This window comes from Gobio gobio, assembly GCF_949357685.1.
Source record: "Gobio gobio genome assembly, chromosome: 18".
Taxonomy (NCBI): domain Eukaryota; kingdom Metazoa; phylum Chordata; class Actinopteri; order Cypriniformes; family Gobionidae; genus Gobio; species Gobio gobio.
Genome location: NC_137111.1, coordinates 44,010,611 through 44,030,750, shown reverse-complemented (window position 1 = coordinate 44,030,750; position 20,140 = coordinate 44,010,611). Strand labels below are relative to the sequence as shown.

The following is a 20,140-nucleotide window of genomic DNA, read 5'->3' as shown; positions in this document are numbered from 1 at the left end:
GAAATACTGCAATAATTAAAATAATATTTTTTTAAAATAATTTTCAATGGCAAAAATAGACCATAATTATTGCATAAATATTAAAAAAATACCATCAAATCATTTCAAAATACAAAATTTAAAAGAAAAAATATTATTGAAGAAAAATAAATTGCATTGGTTTTACTGGGGTGGAGGAAGTTTAATTTTTAGGTGTCCGGTCACTTATGACCGGGAAGACAACCAATGCAACCCCTAAACAAAGAGCACCAGAGGGTTAAACGATAAACACAATCACAATGAACAAACCATAGGGCAAAACCTAGCATGTTTGGTATCGTTGGACTCGGCAAGGATTCAGGAATATGAGGAGATGAAAATAAATTCCCGTGAAAATAAGTCAACCAAATCCAAAATTGTAAATATATATTTTTTCACTGTTCCGAAATTTCTCAGACTCTTTCAGGGAATCGTGCTGATGACCCATACCAAGTTTTGTTACAATACGTTCATGCGTTCGTAAAATACAGCATTTCACTTCTAAATTGAAAATGGCTGACACCCAAAAAGGCCTTCATGGGAAAATTGGATATCATTGCACTTGGCATGTTGCCCTGAATCTAACGAGATTCCACTTTTATGATTTTTGGGCAAACCGTTTAGAAGTTATAAACAAAAATAGCCATTTTTCATATATCTGCACCAGTAGGTGGCGCTGCACTGAAATGCAGCATGTACCCTCGGGTCATGCTTGTGGTGATGTGTACCATGTTTGGTCAGAATATGATAAAGCGTTGCTGCGTAAAATTTGTTTGCGTGTTATTCAAAAACATTTTGATGAATCAACTTGAATTCCTTAACTTTTGGTTGGCAGATCTGGCTTTGCAAATATTGCAAATGTCTCGGCCATCCAAGCTTGTACTCTAACTCAATATAAGCAGTTTAAGTCAATCTTTGTTGAAATATCTAGTTAGTGAACTAAATTTATGAGGTAAAAGAGAACTCAATTCCCCCATTAGAAGGACTTGAATAGCTGTCCCAGTTTGCCAGTAATACCCTGTCCCAGTTTAACAATACACTATTGGCAAACTGGGACAGTGTCAAAATCGCATTTTAAAAAAACCCAAGATTAAAATAATTTTTTTTTTTAATTCTGATTCATCATTACATCCTATAACAAAATGTATAACAATAACAAACAATCCATGACTTTAATTTTTATTTTTGTAACCTTAATATTACTCACCTCAGAATGCTATGCCATTTTACTTTTCCATCGCTTCACTGCAAGGTTGTTGAATATTCTGGTGCCACACCCCCAGAAGTGATGTCATATCCACAGAACCTTTTTTTTTTTTTTTTTTTTCAGAAACTTGATAATAAAAAAAATAGTGTTTATTTTTAGTAATTGAAGCAAATGCATGTAAAGATAGTAATTATAAAGTTTAACTGTTCCACTTTACCCATTTTAACAATTTACCAGGTCACACATGGGGGTCGGAAGGAGCTGAAACTTGGAGCTTGTGAGTGTATTTGTTGAATTCAAAAAACAAAAATAGAAATAAAATCTTATTTCTAAAGATGTGAGTTTTGATTGAAATGGCTTAGATGTTTATTAAATTAAAATTAAATGACCAACTAAATGAAGCCTTGGTGAAAATAATCTTCTTTCAAAAACAAAAATCTTATCCACAGACATACCTGAAGATGTCAGGAGGAAGCGGGTTCATCCGCCGAGGCCCCGAAAAAGAGGAAAGAGAGGAGGAATCCGTCTCCGTCTCCGAAACCACCGCTGCCGTCCATGATTTTGAGCAATGTGCGGTCTTTAAGGAACAAAATAGAGGAGCTACGTATAAACTCAAGGATTTGCCATGATTATCGAGACTTGTGTTTGATGGTTTTCACAGAGACCTGGCTCCACCGTGATGTCCCTAGCGCAATGGTTGAACTTGAGGGGTTTTCCCTTGTTCGAGCAGACAGGGACGAAAACTCGGGAAAGACGAGAGGCGGTGGCGTCTGTGCCTACATAAAGGACAGATGATGCAGCCAATATACGGTGAGAGAAACAATGTGCAGTTCTGATGTGGAATTATTGTGCTTATCACTGAGGCCTTTTTATCTTCCGCGAGAATTTGGAAACATTGTCTGCGCAGTGTATGTTCCACCGTGTGGGAACGCCGTTAAGGCGGCAAGCTGCATATCTGACTGTGTCAACAAGCATTACAGAGTAGCCTAGGCTACTCCAGGAGCGCCGATTTTTATTCTTGGAGATTTTAATCAATGCAGACTGGAACTTTCACTTCCAGGCTATGAACAGTATGTCAAGTGTGATACGTGAGGTAACAAGATTTTAGATAAATGCTATGGGAATGTGAAGGACGCATGTTGCCAAGGCTAAACCCCCTATATTGAACTGTGATCACAACATGATTCACTTGATGCCAACTTATAAGACCCTTTTAAAAAGTATTAAAGGGTTAGTTCACCCAAAAATGAAAATTCTGTCATTAATTACTCACCCTCATGTCGTTCGACACCCGTAAGACCTCCGTTCATCTTCGGAACACAAATTAAGATATTTTTGTTGAAAGCTGATGGCTGAGAAAGGCTTCAGATAGGCCTCCATTGGCATTCAGTACATTTACACTCCCAAGACCCATAAAAGGCACTTAAAACGTTGTTACAAAGTCCATCTCACCACAGTGACTCTACAATAATTTTACGATGCGACGACAATAGTTTTTGTGTGCAAAAAAAAATCAAAATAACACCTTTAACCAACTTGTTCTTGTCTTCCGTGTGTGCCTCCACGACGCATGCGCGAGAATATGACGCAGATCCGGCGTTCGGACACATGACCTAGAAGCCTTTTGTTTGCAAGCAGAGGAAGACGCGCGTGTCTAAGCTGTTAAATTCTACATTGATCGAGCTTTAGGTCTCGGCGTAGTTCTCAAATCGGGCTAAAGTGTACATTCCATGGATTCCCGAACGCGGGCGCTACGTCATATTCTCGCACATGCGTCGTGGAGACACACACGGAAGACAAGAAGAGGTTGAATAAAGTCGTTATTTTGATTTTTTTTGGCGCACAAAAACTATTGTCGTCGCTTCGTAAAATTATTGTAGAGTCACTGTGGTGAGATGGACTTTGTAACGACGTTTTAAGTGCCTTTTATGGATCTTGGGAGTGTAAATGTACTGAATGCCAATGGAGGCCTATCTGAAGCCTTTCTCAGCCATCAGCTTTCAACAAAAATATCTTCATTTGTGTTCCGAAGATGAACGGGTGTCGAACGACATGAGGGTGAGTAATTAATGACAGAATTTTCATTTTTGGGTGAACTAACCCTTTAAACCTCAGACAAAGTCAGTTTCTGTTTGGTCTGATGACAGCATTGAAATTTTAAAAGGCTGCTTTGCTTCGACGGACTGGGAACTCTTTCATGAGATGGACATTGAGGTTGCCACAGAAACCATGACTGATTATATACATTTTTGTGTAGATACAGTTGTAGAGAAGAAAAATGTAACTGTATTTCCTAATAACAAAAGTTATATAACAAAAGAAGTTAAAAAGTGCTTAAACAGGAAGAAGTGGGCTTTTATTAACCAAGACAAAATTGAATTAAAATTAGTCCAAAAGGAATTCAATTTGTTAGTGAAAGGGGCAAGGAAAAAACATAGGGATACTACAGAACAAAACTTTAATTCAGGGGACTCTAAAAAACTGTGGGATGCTATGAAGGTAGTAACCAATATGGTACCCCCTAGGAAAAAGCTTATAACCAGCAACGACCATCAAAAAGCAGATGATCTGAATGATTTCTTTATTAGGTTTGAGTCATCGGCAGAACCAATTTGTACTATGGACTGTATTACATGTGACTCAGGTCAGAGGCTAGAAGTTACACCAGAAAGTGTAAGGGTGTTATTTAGAGGGATATGTACTAAAAAAAATCTACAGGTCCTGATGGAATTTCTGCTTTTCTGCTAAAAACTTGTGCTAATGAGCTTACTTCAGCATTTTGCCCCATCTTTCAGAAATCTTTAGACTCACATATTATTCCATCTTTGTGGAAAAAAACTATAATTAAAAATCACAATTCTCAACTGGGCAAGCTTTCTTTAGTTTGGACTATTGTTGTAATACTTTGTTCCTCCACCAGCCCTTATGCCTTGACATTTCTGTATTCATCAATTTGCTTTTAAAATGGGCTAATTGGGTATTTAAACATACAGACAATATCTCAAAACCTAACAGGTTTTTGCAAATCCTTTAACATGCAGTAAAAATAAAATCTTAGTTTAATTTCAGTCATTCTTTTGAAAATTACAATGCTGAAAAATAAACAACAAATAAGGATACGTTTAGCCTGCAACTTTTGTAGTTCTTGTATTGGTGTAAAAACATTAAAATGTTTCTTACTTTTACAGAACTACATTCATAGAACGAATCCTGAGTAAATAAAATAAATATAAAAAACAATATAAGTGTTGAAAGCCAAATCATTTGGATAACTTATAACCAAAGTAGCCTATGAGAATTGTGTCAATATATGACCCAACAAGTGGTTGAAAACTGACAAGAGTAAACACAAAAAAAGTCAGAGAACAAATCTTTATTAAAACTTGCATTTTAATTTTATTTTTATTTTCAGTCAGAGCTGCAAAATAAATAATAAGGACACCGTTTACAACGTCAAAACGATGTGAAAAACAACTAGAAAAAAATGTGTGCTCGATTAGTTGTGCTTTTTATCCCTAAGGTTACACAGCAAAAAAAGACGACAAAACCATGAATATAAAGCGTTCTAATAAACGCACATGCAAAGCCGATCATTTTAGCATTTTATGTTAAGATTTTAAACAGTTGTTGGCCTTGTAAATGTGGCACGTGTCCATTCGGCTGTATTGCCTTATCGAAATAATCATTCGAACATGTTGTGATCCCATGATAAAACAACAACTTTCAATCCATTCGTTTGTTTGTGTTTCAAAGGCGCGCCCACAGCTGGGCGAATGTTCATGAATATGCATGTATGCTACGCCCATTGGATTAGTTTTTCACAGGAACTGAATATTACACAACACCTGCTCAATAGAACCAGCAGCACACCACGGTTGACAGTGGAGTGACTACTGGGCCAAGACAGGTAATAAAAGTGTTAAAAGTTTTTTCGTGTGTGTGTCTGTGTGTGTGTAGGTGAAAAATAGGTAAAGGTATTTAATAAACAAGACAACACCGTTCATGGGCTACATAAAGTGTGAGCTTAACTTGTTTGTCAAGCTCTTGTGTGAGAGTGTTTTTCAGAAATGAGTAGCACGTTTTGATAAGGCAAATGTGTTTTTACATTTTTATGTATAGGTCTAGTGCTTTACAGGATGTTGCAGATATATAGTGACATTTTCTGAAACTTAAAGAAGCAGGAAATAGTGATTCATTATGTTTACTTTCATTTTCATTTCACTCCCATTCTGATTTCAAAAGATTCCAAACTCCTGTTATTCTACAGTGAATATTCCTGTGCTTGAGCACCAAAATGGCAGAATCTGTCTTTGATACTGAAAATCCTTTAGACTGTCCGATTTGCCTGAATCTGCTCAAGGATCCAGTGACTACTTCTTGTGGGCACAGTTTCTGCATGAGCTGTATTAAGAAGTTCTGGGATCAGGAAGTTCATAGAGGTCAGCTGGTCAGCATTTACAGCTGCCCTACATGCAGGAAGGCATTCAACCAAAGACCAGCTCTCAGCAGAAGCATAGTACTTGCTGATATTTTACAGGGAATGAAGCGGAAATCTCCAGCTATGCCTGGAGACGTGACGTGTGATGTTTGCAAAAAAATAAAAATAAAAGCCACCGAGTCGTGTTTGGTTTGTTTGGCTTCTTACTGCCAAACTCACGTCCGGCCTCATTATGAGTCCAAAGCTTTTAAAAAGCACAAGCTGGTGAAAGCTTCCCCAAATCTACAGCAGCAGATCTGCCCTCAACATCATAAAGCAATGGAGATTTACTGTCATGATGACCAGAAGTGTATATGTGTAGTTTGTATGGGGGATCAGCACAGCGGACATAAAACAGTCTTTGCTGCAGCTGAAATGACAAAAAAAAAGGTAAGACCACAAGTCTCCCATTGAATCTTCTAAGATAAATAATTGAGATATTAAATAATATCTTGCTTGTAAGAATAAATAGCTCATGGTAGCAAATTAGTAAAAATAGATGAAGGAAGCTATTATTTATTTATTGCAAAAAGGGAACAAAGTCCTGTACAAATGCAAAAATTTTGATTCCATTCAACAGTTTTTTATTTTGTTATTTTAAGTTGCTTACGAACAGGATTCTAATTGATTGCAAATTCACCCACAGGAGGAACTGAACATAAAAAAGAGGGATTTCATGCAGAAAACCAACGACTTAAAGGAGAAGGTTCGTCAGTTTAAAGAAGCTGTGATCTCTTATAAGGTAGGCCTAAGTGTGATTGACAGCTATAAATGGGGGTTTGCAAGAGATTAAAGTTTCTATAATTGCCAAACAGCTGATGACAAAATAAATATTAACAATAGAGTTGCACTGGTTGAATAAAAAATAGGGGCCTTGTGCCATATGCCGCAGCAGTTTGAGTTCATGCTCGCGGCCCTTTCATGGTCCTGTTCCTCTCCCATTGTTTCCTGTCTATATCTACTGTAATACCGGTGGCTGCACTTTTAGGACCGCCACAGTTTCAGGGCTGCATTTCTAGGACCCTAGTTTTTTGTGTGACAGCGCCATCTAGCCAACTACTCCAACAGAGGAGACCTGATTGAAACTTTTTCCACCTTATTTTAAACAAGACAGCAGGCACAGCCATTTAAACTTAATTACTTAAATTAGTTTAAATATTTCAACAGGGTTACCATTGGTAGGTTTAGGGGTTGGTTAGGGCATTGTATCAATTAAGCACAATCAATTAAACAACTAAATCATTGCTAGGGTCCTAGAAATGCAGTCCTGAAAATGTAGCCTCCGGGTTTGCAGGAAGATGCTACTCGCTAGAGTGGCTGAAGCATTGGTATCTATAGTGGTCGAACAATAATTTAAAACCAGACTGTTTAAAACTTACTATTTCAACATGGTGGACAGCAGTAGTGCATCAGGATGCCTGAACAGGCGGGGGAAAGCAAAGAGGAAATTATTTTATCATAGTAAGTTGTTGAAATTCTGTTTATTCTTCATTCTTCCTACTTTTGCCTCACTTAACTAATGATAAAAATACGTTCCCATTAAATATGATACTTAATCATGAATAACAAGTGCTTTTATATATAAATAACATTCAGAAACTGTAGGCTATTTGAAATGAAACTAAGGATCAATAAATTAATACTGAAACAAAAAAATAAGAAATTACATTTATTGATTATGATTTTATTTGACATGCACAACACGGACCGATGGGACAGATGCACATAGCGGCGCTGTTTTGGACGGGTTCGTTTTAACCGTTTACATTTTAAGAGAGAAAACATAATGTGAATAGATTACTATGTAAGTGTGTGTATGTCATCATGTAAAACAAGAGCTTATTAATGCAGTTCAGTCTGTCTGCTATTTTATTCCAACGGTTACTCCTGATCGGAGGCTTCTCTAAATATTTAGTTTATGTAAAGATTTAGGCTTCAAATAAGTTTGAAGGTGCAACGCAAAAATATTTAGTGGTGCATAAGTTGTAACTTAGTGCCCATTTATGTCAAAACTAGTGTAATTGTAATCTGATTGTAACTTGTGCACAGCTGGTGCAACCGGCCCCAGGATAGCTACTGCAGGTCAGGAAAGCTTTCCGTTCCTTTATCGATACATGTGAAAAGAGAACCTCACTGAGCCCCATGTTAAATTGCCCAACTTTACAGCAGAAAAAAAAACATGTTTACAGCCTGGTACAAATTGTGGTTTTGGTCTATATAGCTAATTCTGCCCTTTATGACAACTGTGAGGGGGTGCATTTTTTTTATAACTCATTCGTTTACATTATATAAAGCCTTAAAGGGTAACTTCAGTGATTTAGCATTAGGCTTTGTATCAGTAGAAACCTGGTAGTATATTCAAATTATGGTACTTTCCCCCCTCATATCCCCCTGAGACTAAATAATTATGCATTTTATTTCTGGAAAAAATCCTCCGATGACGCAAATATCGTCATTTTGCGTCATCGGAGGATTTTTTGGCCAGAGGCTAAAGACTACAGCCACTAGATGGAGCTGTTCCGCATGTTATCTACCCGCCCATAGGGGAGAGATCTCACGCACAGAATGTAAGACACAGACGGCCGCACGGACATTCACAACGGATCGATGCAGAGCAAAGTGAGTGTTTCAACTTTTCAATGAATTCCTGTGATAGTTTAGCTTCCATATGCGATCTGAAAACATGCCAGACTGGCGCTTAACGTCACCTCAATTCTGCTCAGCTCTTCGTGATGAATTAAATCTGACACTGCTGTGTCTGTGCCGTGACTTTCGTTCGGCTTACTCTCACTTTATTGAAAAGACACGTTCAGTTTTTAATTGTAGTGTTTATTCTCTAACTGAATGAAATGATTGTATTGCTATGAAGATCAAAACGACGGTGTACGGAGTGGCCTCATAGGGCAGCGAAGCAAGTGCATTCTGGGAGTTTTTGTCTTTCATCCACATGAGACAAAAATACATTTTCTGTCTTTTCTCAGTCTAGAAGGCACCAAATTCAAAAATAATTTCACATTTCTACTACATAAATGACCCAGTTTAAATACAAAGCTTAATACTAAATCACTGAAGTAACCAGGTCAGGTGGATTGTCGTTTGTCTGCTGTCAGCTAGTCATTACCTCAGCTCCACCCACGTCCGCCTCTTTGCTCTTTTTCTGTTATCCGGGTGTGACACGCACTGCCAAGATGGCAACGGCTAGCTCGACCCTACTAAACGCTTCAAAACGGCTCTTCAGAATCCTATGGGTGACGTCACGGACCAGCATTTCTGTCCATCGCCGTGGGAGTTTGAGGGAATGGAAGTGAGCCCCACCCACCTGCCACTGAGTGTGAGTGGAGATTTGGATCTCTGGTGCCTCATGAACTTACCTGTATGTATATCATCTTCTTCAGTCGTGCTAACCCCGCTCAGCTTCCTTCTCCTACCAACTCTCCAGACTGCTGTTGGAAGCACCTTGTGTTTTGTTGGATTCTGTTTGTTTCTCAATTCCCACCCTCACTCCTCAGCCACTGCTACCACCCAGTCGTCATCATCCCCCATCAGTCCCTCAGTGTCACCTCTACCTCCTCTCAGTGGCGTGGTTACACCTTGAATCTGCGGGGAGCTAATACCTCCAGAGTGTGATGAGCCCGTGGCTCATCCTCCAGCCTCGGATTGCTCAGAACCACCTCGACCCGTCGCCCTGGCTCCTGCGCTCCTTCCTCCCTCGACTCCAGTGTTGACCATTGGCCATTCAACCTCGACGGGCTCCCTCGGACTGTCGGCTTCACCTGGGTCAGACCTCTGCTGCGGACTTGCTGGCTGTCCACTGCCCTCCAGTCCTCGACCCTTTCAGCTCCGGCAAGCTCCACCCTTGGTCACACCAGCTCGTCCTTAGCCCTCAGGATCTTCACTTCCATCTCAGGGGGTAGTCGCTGTGGTTCTGTTGCTGCCACCCAGCTAATTAGCGTTCCTTCACTCCCTCGGCTCTACGTCTGTGCAAGGGGCCCTTCTCCCAGTGGCTACCTGTTCCGTTGGACGTCAACAGCATGATGCCCACCAAGTCACCAAAATGGCTCCTCCTCCCTCCACTCTGCCATGGGCTATTGTTCTGGTTGCGCTCTTGGGTCGACAACATCCGGCTACTACTTCCGTCTTTGCCTCCATGGTCCCATCTGCCTGTCTCCGCCATCCCTTTGCCTACTTCTTTCACTATCCCTGTGCCATCTCCTCTGATGGTGAGGTTCCATTCATGTAGAAGAGAGGAAATGGTGCCGTCACCAATATGATGAACCCATGTTCGGCGAGGGCAACCAGTTGGTCTTCTCCAACCGTTAGGAGTGCGTCTTACAGTATGGCGGGCAACAGCACAGGCTAGGGTGCTATGGGCAGGATTATGACTTCCCATCTGGGCCACATGACCGAAAAGAGCAGTGTGACGATAAGTGATTATGTCAGTGATTGTTGGCAGGCCAGTCTGCAAGGTGACGCTGGTGATCTTTTTGCATCTTGCAATTAAAGAGTCCAAGTCTCTGAGCCATACAGGAGGATTGGGAGCATGCACGTGGAAGATAACTGGAGTTTTGTACTAAGCTGAATCCTCTGCTGACGCCAAAGGGGCTGAAAAGACCTCATTGCTGAAGCAGCCTGGCCGATTCGACACAAGATCTGCTCTAAGGAACAGTCATCTGCTCTAAGGATTGGAGTGGTGCCTTGAGTGTTGCATGAACCCTGTATCTTGCTGATGGTCCTGTATGCTACCTTTAAGTTATTTTGATGTAGCCTGTCCTCTGCCTCAGTTGCTAGGGACTGATAATATACCTCACGGTCGCGCTTTGCCTTGGCCCTGAAGATACCCTTGAGCCGCTTGTGCTCTGCTTTGTCACCAACTAAACGGGCTCAAGCTTTTGGATCAATTGTATCTGTTGCTTCGCCGGATAACCACGGTTTTCGACAGGGTCTTCTGTAGCCAATGGTGTTTTTGGTGCCTGCACGAATAGTATCACTTATTGATCCATGCAACCTCAACGTCCTCTGGCAGATCGCCCAGTGTCGAGAACATTCTCAATGGCGATATTATAGTGCAGAGCCGTTTCAGGGTTATCTGCAGAGGTGGAAAGTAACGAATTGCATTTACTTGCATTACTGTAATTGAGTAGTTTTTCTGTGTACTTCTACTTTAAGTAGTTTTTAAAATCTGTAATTACTTAAGTATGTTTTGTTTGAAGTATTGTACTTCGCTACATTTAAACCACACCCGTTACTGAGTAAAAATAAATAATACAAAGGGGGGGAAAAAATCGCGATCTGGAAATGACTGCATTGAATTGAAGGGCGGGAGAACACGCAAAAATCACAAAAATATGGAGACGGACGGACAAGACAGATGTCAGACCCAGCTGAAAGCGAAACGCTGTTTTGAACCCCTGGATAGTATGGCAATACTTAAATAGCCGGGTGTTGTCCTGGGGGATATCAAATTAGCAAACAAAATGCAAACGAGGAAACACATAGAACATGTTCGGGAACACCCTCTGTGCGGATAAAGGTACGTTTATAACTTAAGGCCGAATGATTTCTGTGATGCAGAGTGAATCCAGTCATGACAATTTAATTTACAGTATAACGTAGATGTCACGTAAAACACGCGCAAACAGATGGATGGATGACTACATCGAAAGTAGAGCTGTACAATAAATCATTTTCATAACTTTATTTGATTAAAAACCATTGTCAAATGCACTCTAAAAACAGGTCAAAATAAACGTTTGGTTTAACTAGATGAAATTGTGACAGAAATATATTACTATTGTAGGCCTACAATAGAATACTTGTCAAAATAATAATAATAATTAATTAATTCATTTATTTTATTTGATAGGGACAATGCTCATTGATCAACAACAGGTTACTTGCTGTAAACAAGCCAGAGTTAGCTACAAGTGCTAGTTTCTATGTTGTCCCTAGCCAGGTCTTAACAGGCACCCTAAAATACGAAAGTCAAAAATACATATGAGAATTAATAAATACAGTAGTAATGTAATAAATACTGCAGGAATTTTAAAACAATATGAGACCCTCAAACAGACAATATATTGCTCACCTCACCCTCAACTGAATTACAGTATAAAGTAAATACAATACAATACAAAAAAAAAGTAATAATAATAAGCAAAGTGTATTTATGGACTTAAGTATTTGGTGTATGGTTATAATTGTAATTGTAGTAAACGTTGTTTGTACGGGAAGAAGGAGGCGGGAACCGGCGGACATTCAAAATAACTTAATTAAACAAACACAAACTAAAATGGCGGCGACAGCCCCTCGCGGACGACTGTCGCCTACATACAAATAAACACAAAATGAAAATAATAAGCTGCAGCCCCTCACGGTCGACTGCAGCAACACATAACAAAACATAAATAAAATACAACATAAAATCCAGGCCTGGTCCTCTCTCGTCCCTCACTGTCGTCGCTCCTCCTTTATAGTCCCTCACTCCTCCGCGAGGGCCGAGATCGCTGCGGCGCGCAGCTGGCGCTCATCCTCCCTGATGAGCGCCGCCTCGTCCCGCCCTCACGGTCCCTCGGCCTCGCTGTTCGCCACAGTAATTATTCCTAATCCAAGATTTAAGCTGTTTTTTAAAAGAGGATAGACTATTACACTCCCTTAACTCAGTGGGCAGACTATTCCAAAAAATTGTGGCTCTGACAGAAAAGGCTGTGTTTCCTATCCTGCTTTGTCTATATTGAACTATGCAGTCCCCTCTGGTGGTTGCTCTAGTTATTCTATCAACCTTATCTTTCTGTTTTATAAACTGGCACAGTGATGGTGGAGCAAGCCCATGGAGTACCTTAAAGACAAGACAGGCATCAGCAAAATGTCTAAAATTTTCAAAGCTAAACATGTTAAGTTTTTTGATAATGTGACAATGATGATAGCTATTACCCTTACGGTCCAATGTCTTTAATGCCTGTTTATAAAGTGACTCCAATGGTTGCAATGTTGTTTTAATGTTGTTTTATTGGCTTGTGACCAGCTAGTTAAACAGTAAGAAAAATGTGAGAAGATCATCGCATGCAAGAAGAGCTTTGCGGCCTTCATCGGTAGGTTTGATCTTATGTACTTAAAATTTACCAGGTTAAATTTAACAATATTGGCAACCTTTTTTGTATGCTTTTTAAATGAGAGTTGTGAGTCTAGGATGATTCCCAGGTATTTAAAGTCAGATACCGCTCTAACCTTCTCTTGGTTAACAATTACCTCAGGGTCATAAGTCACAGTATAGTTTGTTTTGTAAAATACATACATACTGTTTTACTTATGTTCAGGTGTAAACCTGAATTATTTAGCCATATGGATACCTTGCTCATGGCCTCAGTCAGTTGGTGTGCAGCTTGTTGTTTATTTTAGAGCGTGCACGTAGAGGACTGTGTCATCTGCATACATTTGTAAATGTACAGATGGAGAAACTGGGCAGGTCATTTATATAGAGACTGAACAAAAGGGGGCCCAGTATAGATCCTTGAGGGACGCCTATTTTACAGTTTAGATATGTAGATTGAGTGTTGTTAATATGTGTCCTTTGTTTTGTGTCAGTTAAGTATGATTTCATCCATTTGATTGCATTCCCACAAAAATTAAAATAGGATAGTTTTGACAAAAGAACGTCATGATCGACAGTGTCAATTGCATTTTTAAAATAAAAAAATATTAGATTTTAAAATAAAGATTTTATTATAGATTTTATAATAATAATGTACAGGGAGTGCAGAATTATTAGGCACGTTGATTTTCTGATCATATTTTTTTTCCAGGCACATTTGACCAATTCCAAACCACAGTAATCCTAATAACTACTATTGATTTAGTATTTAATAATGTATAAGTGATATATAATTGTTCATGAAGGCTGGAAATGAAAATCACCTTATATTCAGGTGTGCAGAATTATTAGGCATGTTTTCTTTTACAGATAAATTGAGCCAAAAAAGAGATTCAACTCAGACTGAAAAGTCAAAAAGTATTAAATGCCCATGAGAAGGATGCAATACTAATGCAATACTAGACATTGCAGTTAAGGCATGACCATTGGACAGTGAAATGCTCGTTGGGTCAGCAGGATCTGACAAAAACAGGTGGTGAAGAAAAGACACCTGTTAACTGCAAAATAATTAAGAATTAAGGTGAAGAATTAAGGGTGAAACCATCAGGAACCCTTTAGTCTCCAGCGCCACCATTTTCCAGAGCTGCAACCTACCTGGAGTCTCCAGAAGTGCAAGGTGTCAGGATCTCAGAGACTTCAGTTAGGTAAAGAATCCTAAAAAATGACCCCCACTAGATAAGAATCACAAGCTGAAGTGTTGTAAAATACATGAAGAAGGTTTTTTTATAGGCTTTATGGACAGATAGGTTGAGAGTGACTCTTGAAGGACCAGCACCACATCCTCTAGTACCACTGTTTGAAGAATTCATCTTCCAGAATCTGGCAGTACGTTTTGGGAGTTCATTTTTAGTCCATCTCTGCAAAACGGACTTCAGGATGGACTAAAATGAACTCCCAAAACCTACTGCCAGATTCTGGAAGATGAATTCTTCAAACAGTGGTACTAGAGGATGTGGTGCTGGTCCTTCAAGAGTCATTCTCAACCTATAAAACCTATGGAAAAGCAGGCTTCATGTATTTTACAACACTTCAGCTTGTGATTCTTATCTAGTGGGGGTCATTTTTTAGGATTCTTTACCTAACTGAAGTCTCTGAGATCCTGACACCTTGCACTTCTGGAGACTCCAGGTAGGTTGCAGCTCTGGAAAATGGTGGCGCTGGAGACTAAAGGGTTCCTGATGGTTTCACCCTTAATTCTTCACCTTAATTCTTAATTCTTTTGCAGTGTCTTTTCTTCACCACCTGTTTTTGTCAGATCCTGCTGACCCAACGAGCATTTCACTGTCCAATGGTCATGCCTTAACTGCAATGTCTAGTATTGCATTAGTATTGCATCCTTCTCATGGGCATTTAATACTTTTGGATTTTCTGATCATATTTTTTTTCCAGGCACATTTGACCAATTCCAAACCACAGTAATCCTAATAACTACTATTGATTTAGTATTTAATAATGTATAAGTGATATATAATTGTTCATGAAGGCTGGAAATGAAAATCACCTTATATTCAGGTGTGCAGAATTATTAGGCATGTTTTCTTTTACATATAAATTGAGCCAAAAAAGAGATTTAACTCAGACTGAAAATGGAGGGGCAACATGGCGACCTGCATTCGAACCCCTCACCCGTATGTATTTTAAATGACATTATAAACTTACGAGAATATTTTATAACTTGAAAGAAGTAAATATACATTAATGAGCACATATATTTTTGAAAGAACTAAGTGTTTTTAGCTAAGAATACGGCGTCAGCATCTTCTGTTGGGGCGTAGGCAACTACAAGTGAGAGTTGTCCCTGCAAATGGAGTAGCTGTGCATACAGGAGTCTTGGTGAAACTGGATGCCTCATTACCGGTGAGTTGTTGAGGGGTGGATGCAGGACTAATGCCACTCCCTGTGTGTGATATGTGCCGCCTGAGAGCAGTTTAGTGGCAGCGTTGACCATTCGCTGCTCGTGGCCTGGCAGTCGTACATCAGTGATTCCGGCTACGAGGATGTTATACTTAACTAGCTCATTAACAAACGCCACCTGATAGCCCACGCCATTCAGGGTGAGGACGTTCCAGGTCGCAAATCGGTAACTGTAGATAGTTTAACGCCATCTCTCATGATGCTTTTATTTGCTCCCTGCTGTACATGTTCATGTGTTTTGAAGGAGGCGTGGCTTTGGAGACGCTCTGAAGGGAGGGTGGGATCTTATGCTTTCAATGCTAGCTCACTATTACTAGCCTCTCTGTAAATTGCCTACCCTACCTTTAAAGCTACACTGTGTAACTTTTTTAGTTTATTCTTAGCTAAAAACACTTAGTTCTTTCAAAAATATATGTGCTCATTAATGTATATTTACTTCTTTCAAGTTATAAAATATTCTCGTAAGTTTATAATGTCATTTAAAATACATACGGGTGAGGGGTTCGAATGCAGGTCGCCATGTTGCCCCTCCATCTTGAAAGTACATTAGCCAAAGAGGGACATACCCGTAAATTCAAGCTTCGCCTTTCGCGTTTTAACACTCGATGGCACTGTACAAAATTCCCTGCCTCGCGCGTCAACTTGTTCAGACTTGTCTGGTGCATGCGCAGAGAGTTTTCATCTCAGCAGCGTCCAGTAACAGAGTTATACGGAGTTTGGCTTGTTTATTCCTCAAAAGTCTGTTTTTCCTTGTGTGGTATTTCTGTGCGTTAATAACTCCGTAAGTAATAATAGTTATTGTCATTGTAGATGTGTTTCAGAGTGTGTCATCGCGTAATTCAGTTGATGTCACCTCAGAAGTATTTTTGTGTCAACATACAATAGCTTAATGCTCACCTATTTGAATAATCATTCAGTTATTTTGTTATCAACAATGTTTATTCGTTTATAGAAAATATTTGCTTGTAATGTATGTTGATGGAAATATGTATCAGGTCTGATCGGCATATTAACAATTGTTATACAGAGCGCACTGCAGTGCTAAAGCACACACTTTTGTAATCCGACACCGCTTGTTAGCAGCAGCAGCGGCAGCTCCGCTCCTTTTAATGCAGCTGCATTTAGCGCCTATATATGGTACAATAAGCTCTGGTTTACAGTTACATTATACAAATGTAACTTATAAGTATAGTTATACAGTTCTTAACTGTGTATCTTCTGTCATGTCATTATATTTACCATCCTTATTTGTTCTCTCACAGAAACCACATTTATGTACATATCCACGCAAACCTGTTTATGCCTTGCAATTGGATGACTGAATAAACATTACTATTATCAAAGTTCACTCTGGATTAGCTGCAGTTCTTTCTAGCCGAATAATTAGGCCAGTTGAGTTCCAACCATCCAACTGCGCACAGAATATCCCACAGGCACCGAATGTGGACGAGGTCGAACTGGAAGCCATGTTAATCTTGGACTAAATCGGCCACCGTAGGAGTTAAAACGAAATCGGAATTGAGAGGAACAGAAACTAAAATTCACTGGATGGTCATTTACCTTTTCACCACTAGATGGGGGAAAATATCACACAGTGTAGCTTTAACTAATGTTAATGGGACCTTATTTTAAATTGTTATCAAGTTTTACAAATATTGCAGCTAGATAAAGTTTCCTGGTACAATGTGTCAAAAGTTGACCAAGTGCTTTGTGTTGTGACAGCGCTCTGCTAAAGCCGCAGTGGAGAACAGTGACCGAATCTTCAACGAGATCATCCGCTCCATTGAGGACAGACAAGCCGAGGTGAGAGAGAACATCAGAGCTCAAAGGAACAAGGAAGTACAAGATGCAGAGAATCACATACAGAGTCTGGAGCAGGAGATCGGGGAACTACAGGAGAAGAATGATAAACTGGAGCCTCTTTTACATACAGAGGATCATGTTCATTTCTTCCAGGTGGCAAAAAAAATCTAGAGGATGGCTTATTTATTTATGAAATGCTGCACTGTTGATTCTGTAACTCTTTTTATTATTATTTTGTTATTATTTTGTTGTTTTTTTCTTACAATTTCAGAATTACACTTTGTCTTCTGGAGTTTTCTTCCGGTCACCCAGGGATGTTAGTAACCAGACATTTGAAAGAGTAGAGCAATCTCTCTCTGAGCTGAAACGCCAGCTGGATAAAGTCTGTGTAGAGCACATTGGTGGAATATTAAACAAAGGTGAAATAACATTTTCAAGTGCATTTTTAGTTTGGCAGTTCAGTATATATGTTTATTCAGAGAAATCTCACATCATGTAAGTTAATACTGTGTGTCTGTCTTTGTAGTTGCTGATGTCCAAATATTCCAGAAAGAGCGTAAGTACATTATTCTAAAGAGAAAAAAAATGCACAATTAAAGAATACACAATTTATTTATTATTATATTATAGGACATTATTATTTTGGTTCTTTTTTCCGTTGTGGCAAAAGGTTTCAATAACTACTACTTAGAAATGTGATTGAGCTCTTTCCATGCATGTTTCATTTTTTAAATAAAGTTTACGAAGTTTACGATTCATGGGCGGAAGCAGTTGGAGGTGTGGAGTTGAGTAGGTGAGTGTATTTGTTGATTTAAAAAAAAAATAGAAATAACCTTATTTCTAAAAAAAAAGTTTTGATTGAAATGGCTGAGATTTTTATTAAATAAAAAAGCCTAAAATAAATAACCAAACTAAATGAAGCCTTAGTGAACATAATCTTAAAAAAATAAATCTTGTATATCTCAAACCTTTGAATGATAGTGATTTGTGCACATTTGCTCTGTAGTTGACTTAGAAACGATCTAATTATTTTTCTTGTAAGTTTGCTTCTTACAATGTAAACTTTTTGATTACAGCACTGTTGTTGATGATGATGATTATGATCTCCCCATACCATAACCAGAAGATGACGACACTTAAAACATCTGGAAATCGTCATTCTTTCCTAGAGTACATTAAAAGGTTACAAGGCACCAGATTTAGATATGGGTAGACATAATTATTAATAACTATTTAAAAACTGTTTCTCAGGTGGGATTTGTAAATTGTGCCTTTAAATTCTTTTCTCTCCAGTCAGTCAGTTACATTTAACACCATTGCACACATAGTTCCATAAGCGATAGAGAAAAGATATACCTTTATGTTGTGAATAATGTTCCAAAACATTAGATTTTAACAATGACTTGTTTGGAGGAGCCACACAAAATATTGTCAAATTCCAGCACTAGGTGGTGCTATAACAGAAATGTTCTCATAATTCTGGAACCATTTGATGATGGAGTTGAAGTCCAGCGCTCTATTTTTTTGTATGTTAACACATCCTTATTAGTCCAAAGATCATCTGTACAAATCAACAAAAAAGATAAATGATCCAATTTCAACTGATTATAATGAAATGTATTATATTTGTGTTGTCTTATGTGATAGTCAGCCGTGAGGCGCTACAGTAATGCAATGTATATTGTACCATATGGGTTAAAAAAGATTTAAAAATCTGGACATTTCCAGACACAGGAGAAGAGATATTCTGTTGATTGCTGTGTAAAGAATTTTCCAAACTCAACGGCCAATCTGAGAATGCAGCGGCTGTTAAAGTCAAGTCAAGTAAACTTTATTGATTGCGCTTTTTACAATGCAGATTGTTTCAAAGCAGCTTCACAGTGTTAAACAGGAAAATAATGCAACAGAATTTGATTCAGCCTTACAGCCGCTCCGGAGAAAACGGTGATGTCATCAGCTCATTTCAATTATCATACAGTGACAATGTGGGCATTAGATCAGTAATTTAGTTTATATGATTAATTTAGTTTACTAATTAGATTTATTTGTATATTTAGTTGAAAATGTATTTATTAAACACATTGATTATTTCACCACAGGGTGTCAGTGCTTGTCTAAACTAGTGACCTGAAGTGAGACCTGATGAATACAAACCTTTATTTATTTGTATTAAATATTTTAATCTATATTATGTGTAAGACCGCATGAATTCGCTCCAAGGATCGGCAGCGAACCGCGGTGAAGGCCTTACGCGTTCAGTGTCTCAGCTGGAAGAATGGATTTGATTATAATATTCTTTATCTGACTCCATTTATCATAGTGGTCGCATTTAGAAGAGAATCCCAACCGATTGTTTGGTCATCTATATTTGGTAGTTAATCATACATTTGATCGTTCCGTTTTAACCCTTTGTTACAATTATAACGTTCCACATTGGAGATAGTTAATAATTACAGATTAATTCAGAAAGGATCAAAATGTAACAATTTATTAACAATCAAGTAAATGTAAAATGTCAATTACATCATAGACATAAATCTCTTCTAAAAGGAAACACAAATTCTGGTTATGGTTACACTTAAAATCGTTTCAAATAAATGTAAAACATAAACCCTTAATTATGCTCTGTAGGCCTCTGCCTAGAATGTTACCTGTGAGATAGAGAGAGAGAGAGAGAGAGAGAGAGAGAGAGAGAGAGAGAGAGAGAAAGGGAGAGAGCTAAAGAACAGCTCTCTCCAGAGAAAGCCAGAGAAACCAAAGAGACCCTCCCAAGAGGAAGGCAGAGAATTAAAAGAGAGCGAGCTACAGAATGCAATCCTTCTTTTATCCTCTTCCTGATGTCACCAAATTCAAAACTTACTCTTGTAAAACTGACCAATCAGACCAACCCGTGAGACATTTGAAAATAACCAATCAGACAAAACTTCCCCCATTGTATCAAAGGTGCGAAAACCTGTTGGCCAGCCGGCCAATCATTCTTTTGTCTTTCTAACTCAACCTGGCCCTTCTGATGGCGTTAAGGGGGAAGGGGTTGAGTCAATTTCAATATCTTGATCACGATGATGGCTGCCAA

General features: G+C 38.8%; 1 protein-coding gene across 1 annotated transcript; it reads left to right on the top strand.

The window, feature by feature from the left end:
- Window positions 1-5,045: 5,045 nt before the first annotated feature.
- LOC307142449 (tripartite motif-containing protein 29-like) lies at window positions 5,046-19,162 on the top strand. The gene is made up of 8 exons (XM_079843329.1): window positions 5,046-5,132; window positions 5,468-6,092; window positions 6,349-6,444; window positions 16,987-17,220; window positions 17,339-17,486; window positions 17,594-17,623; window positions 17,806-17,860; window positions 18,144-19,162. The coding sequence occupies exons 2-8, from the start codon at window positions 5,520-5,522 to the stop codon at window positions 18,184-18,186; spliced, it is 1,179 nt and encodes a 392-aa protein (XP_079699455.1). The 5' UTR covers window positions 5,046-5,132; window positions 5,468-5,519; the 3' UTR covers window positions 18,187-19,162.
- The last annotated feature ends 978 nt before the right edge of the window (window positions 19,163-20,140 follow it).

Bases quoted from the DNA above. Each gene is read 5' to 3' on its own strand.
- LOC307142449 (XM_079843329.1), top strand. From the start codon at position 5,520: ATGGCAGAATCTGTCTTTGATACTGAAAATCCTTTAGACTGTCCGATT. The intron at 17,487-17,593 runs GTGAAATAACAT...CTGTCTTTGTAG, and splicing joins TGGTGGAATATTAAACAAAG to TTGCTGATGTCCAAATATTC. The intron at 17,861-18,143 runs GTGAGTGTATTT...TTTTGATTACAG, and splicing joins GGAGGTGTGGAGTTGAGTAG to CACTGTTGTTGATGATGATG.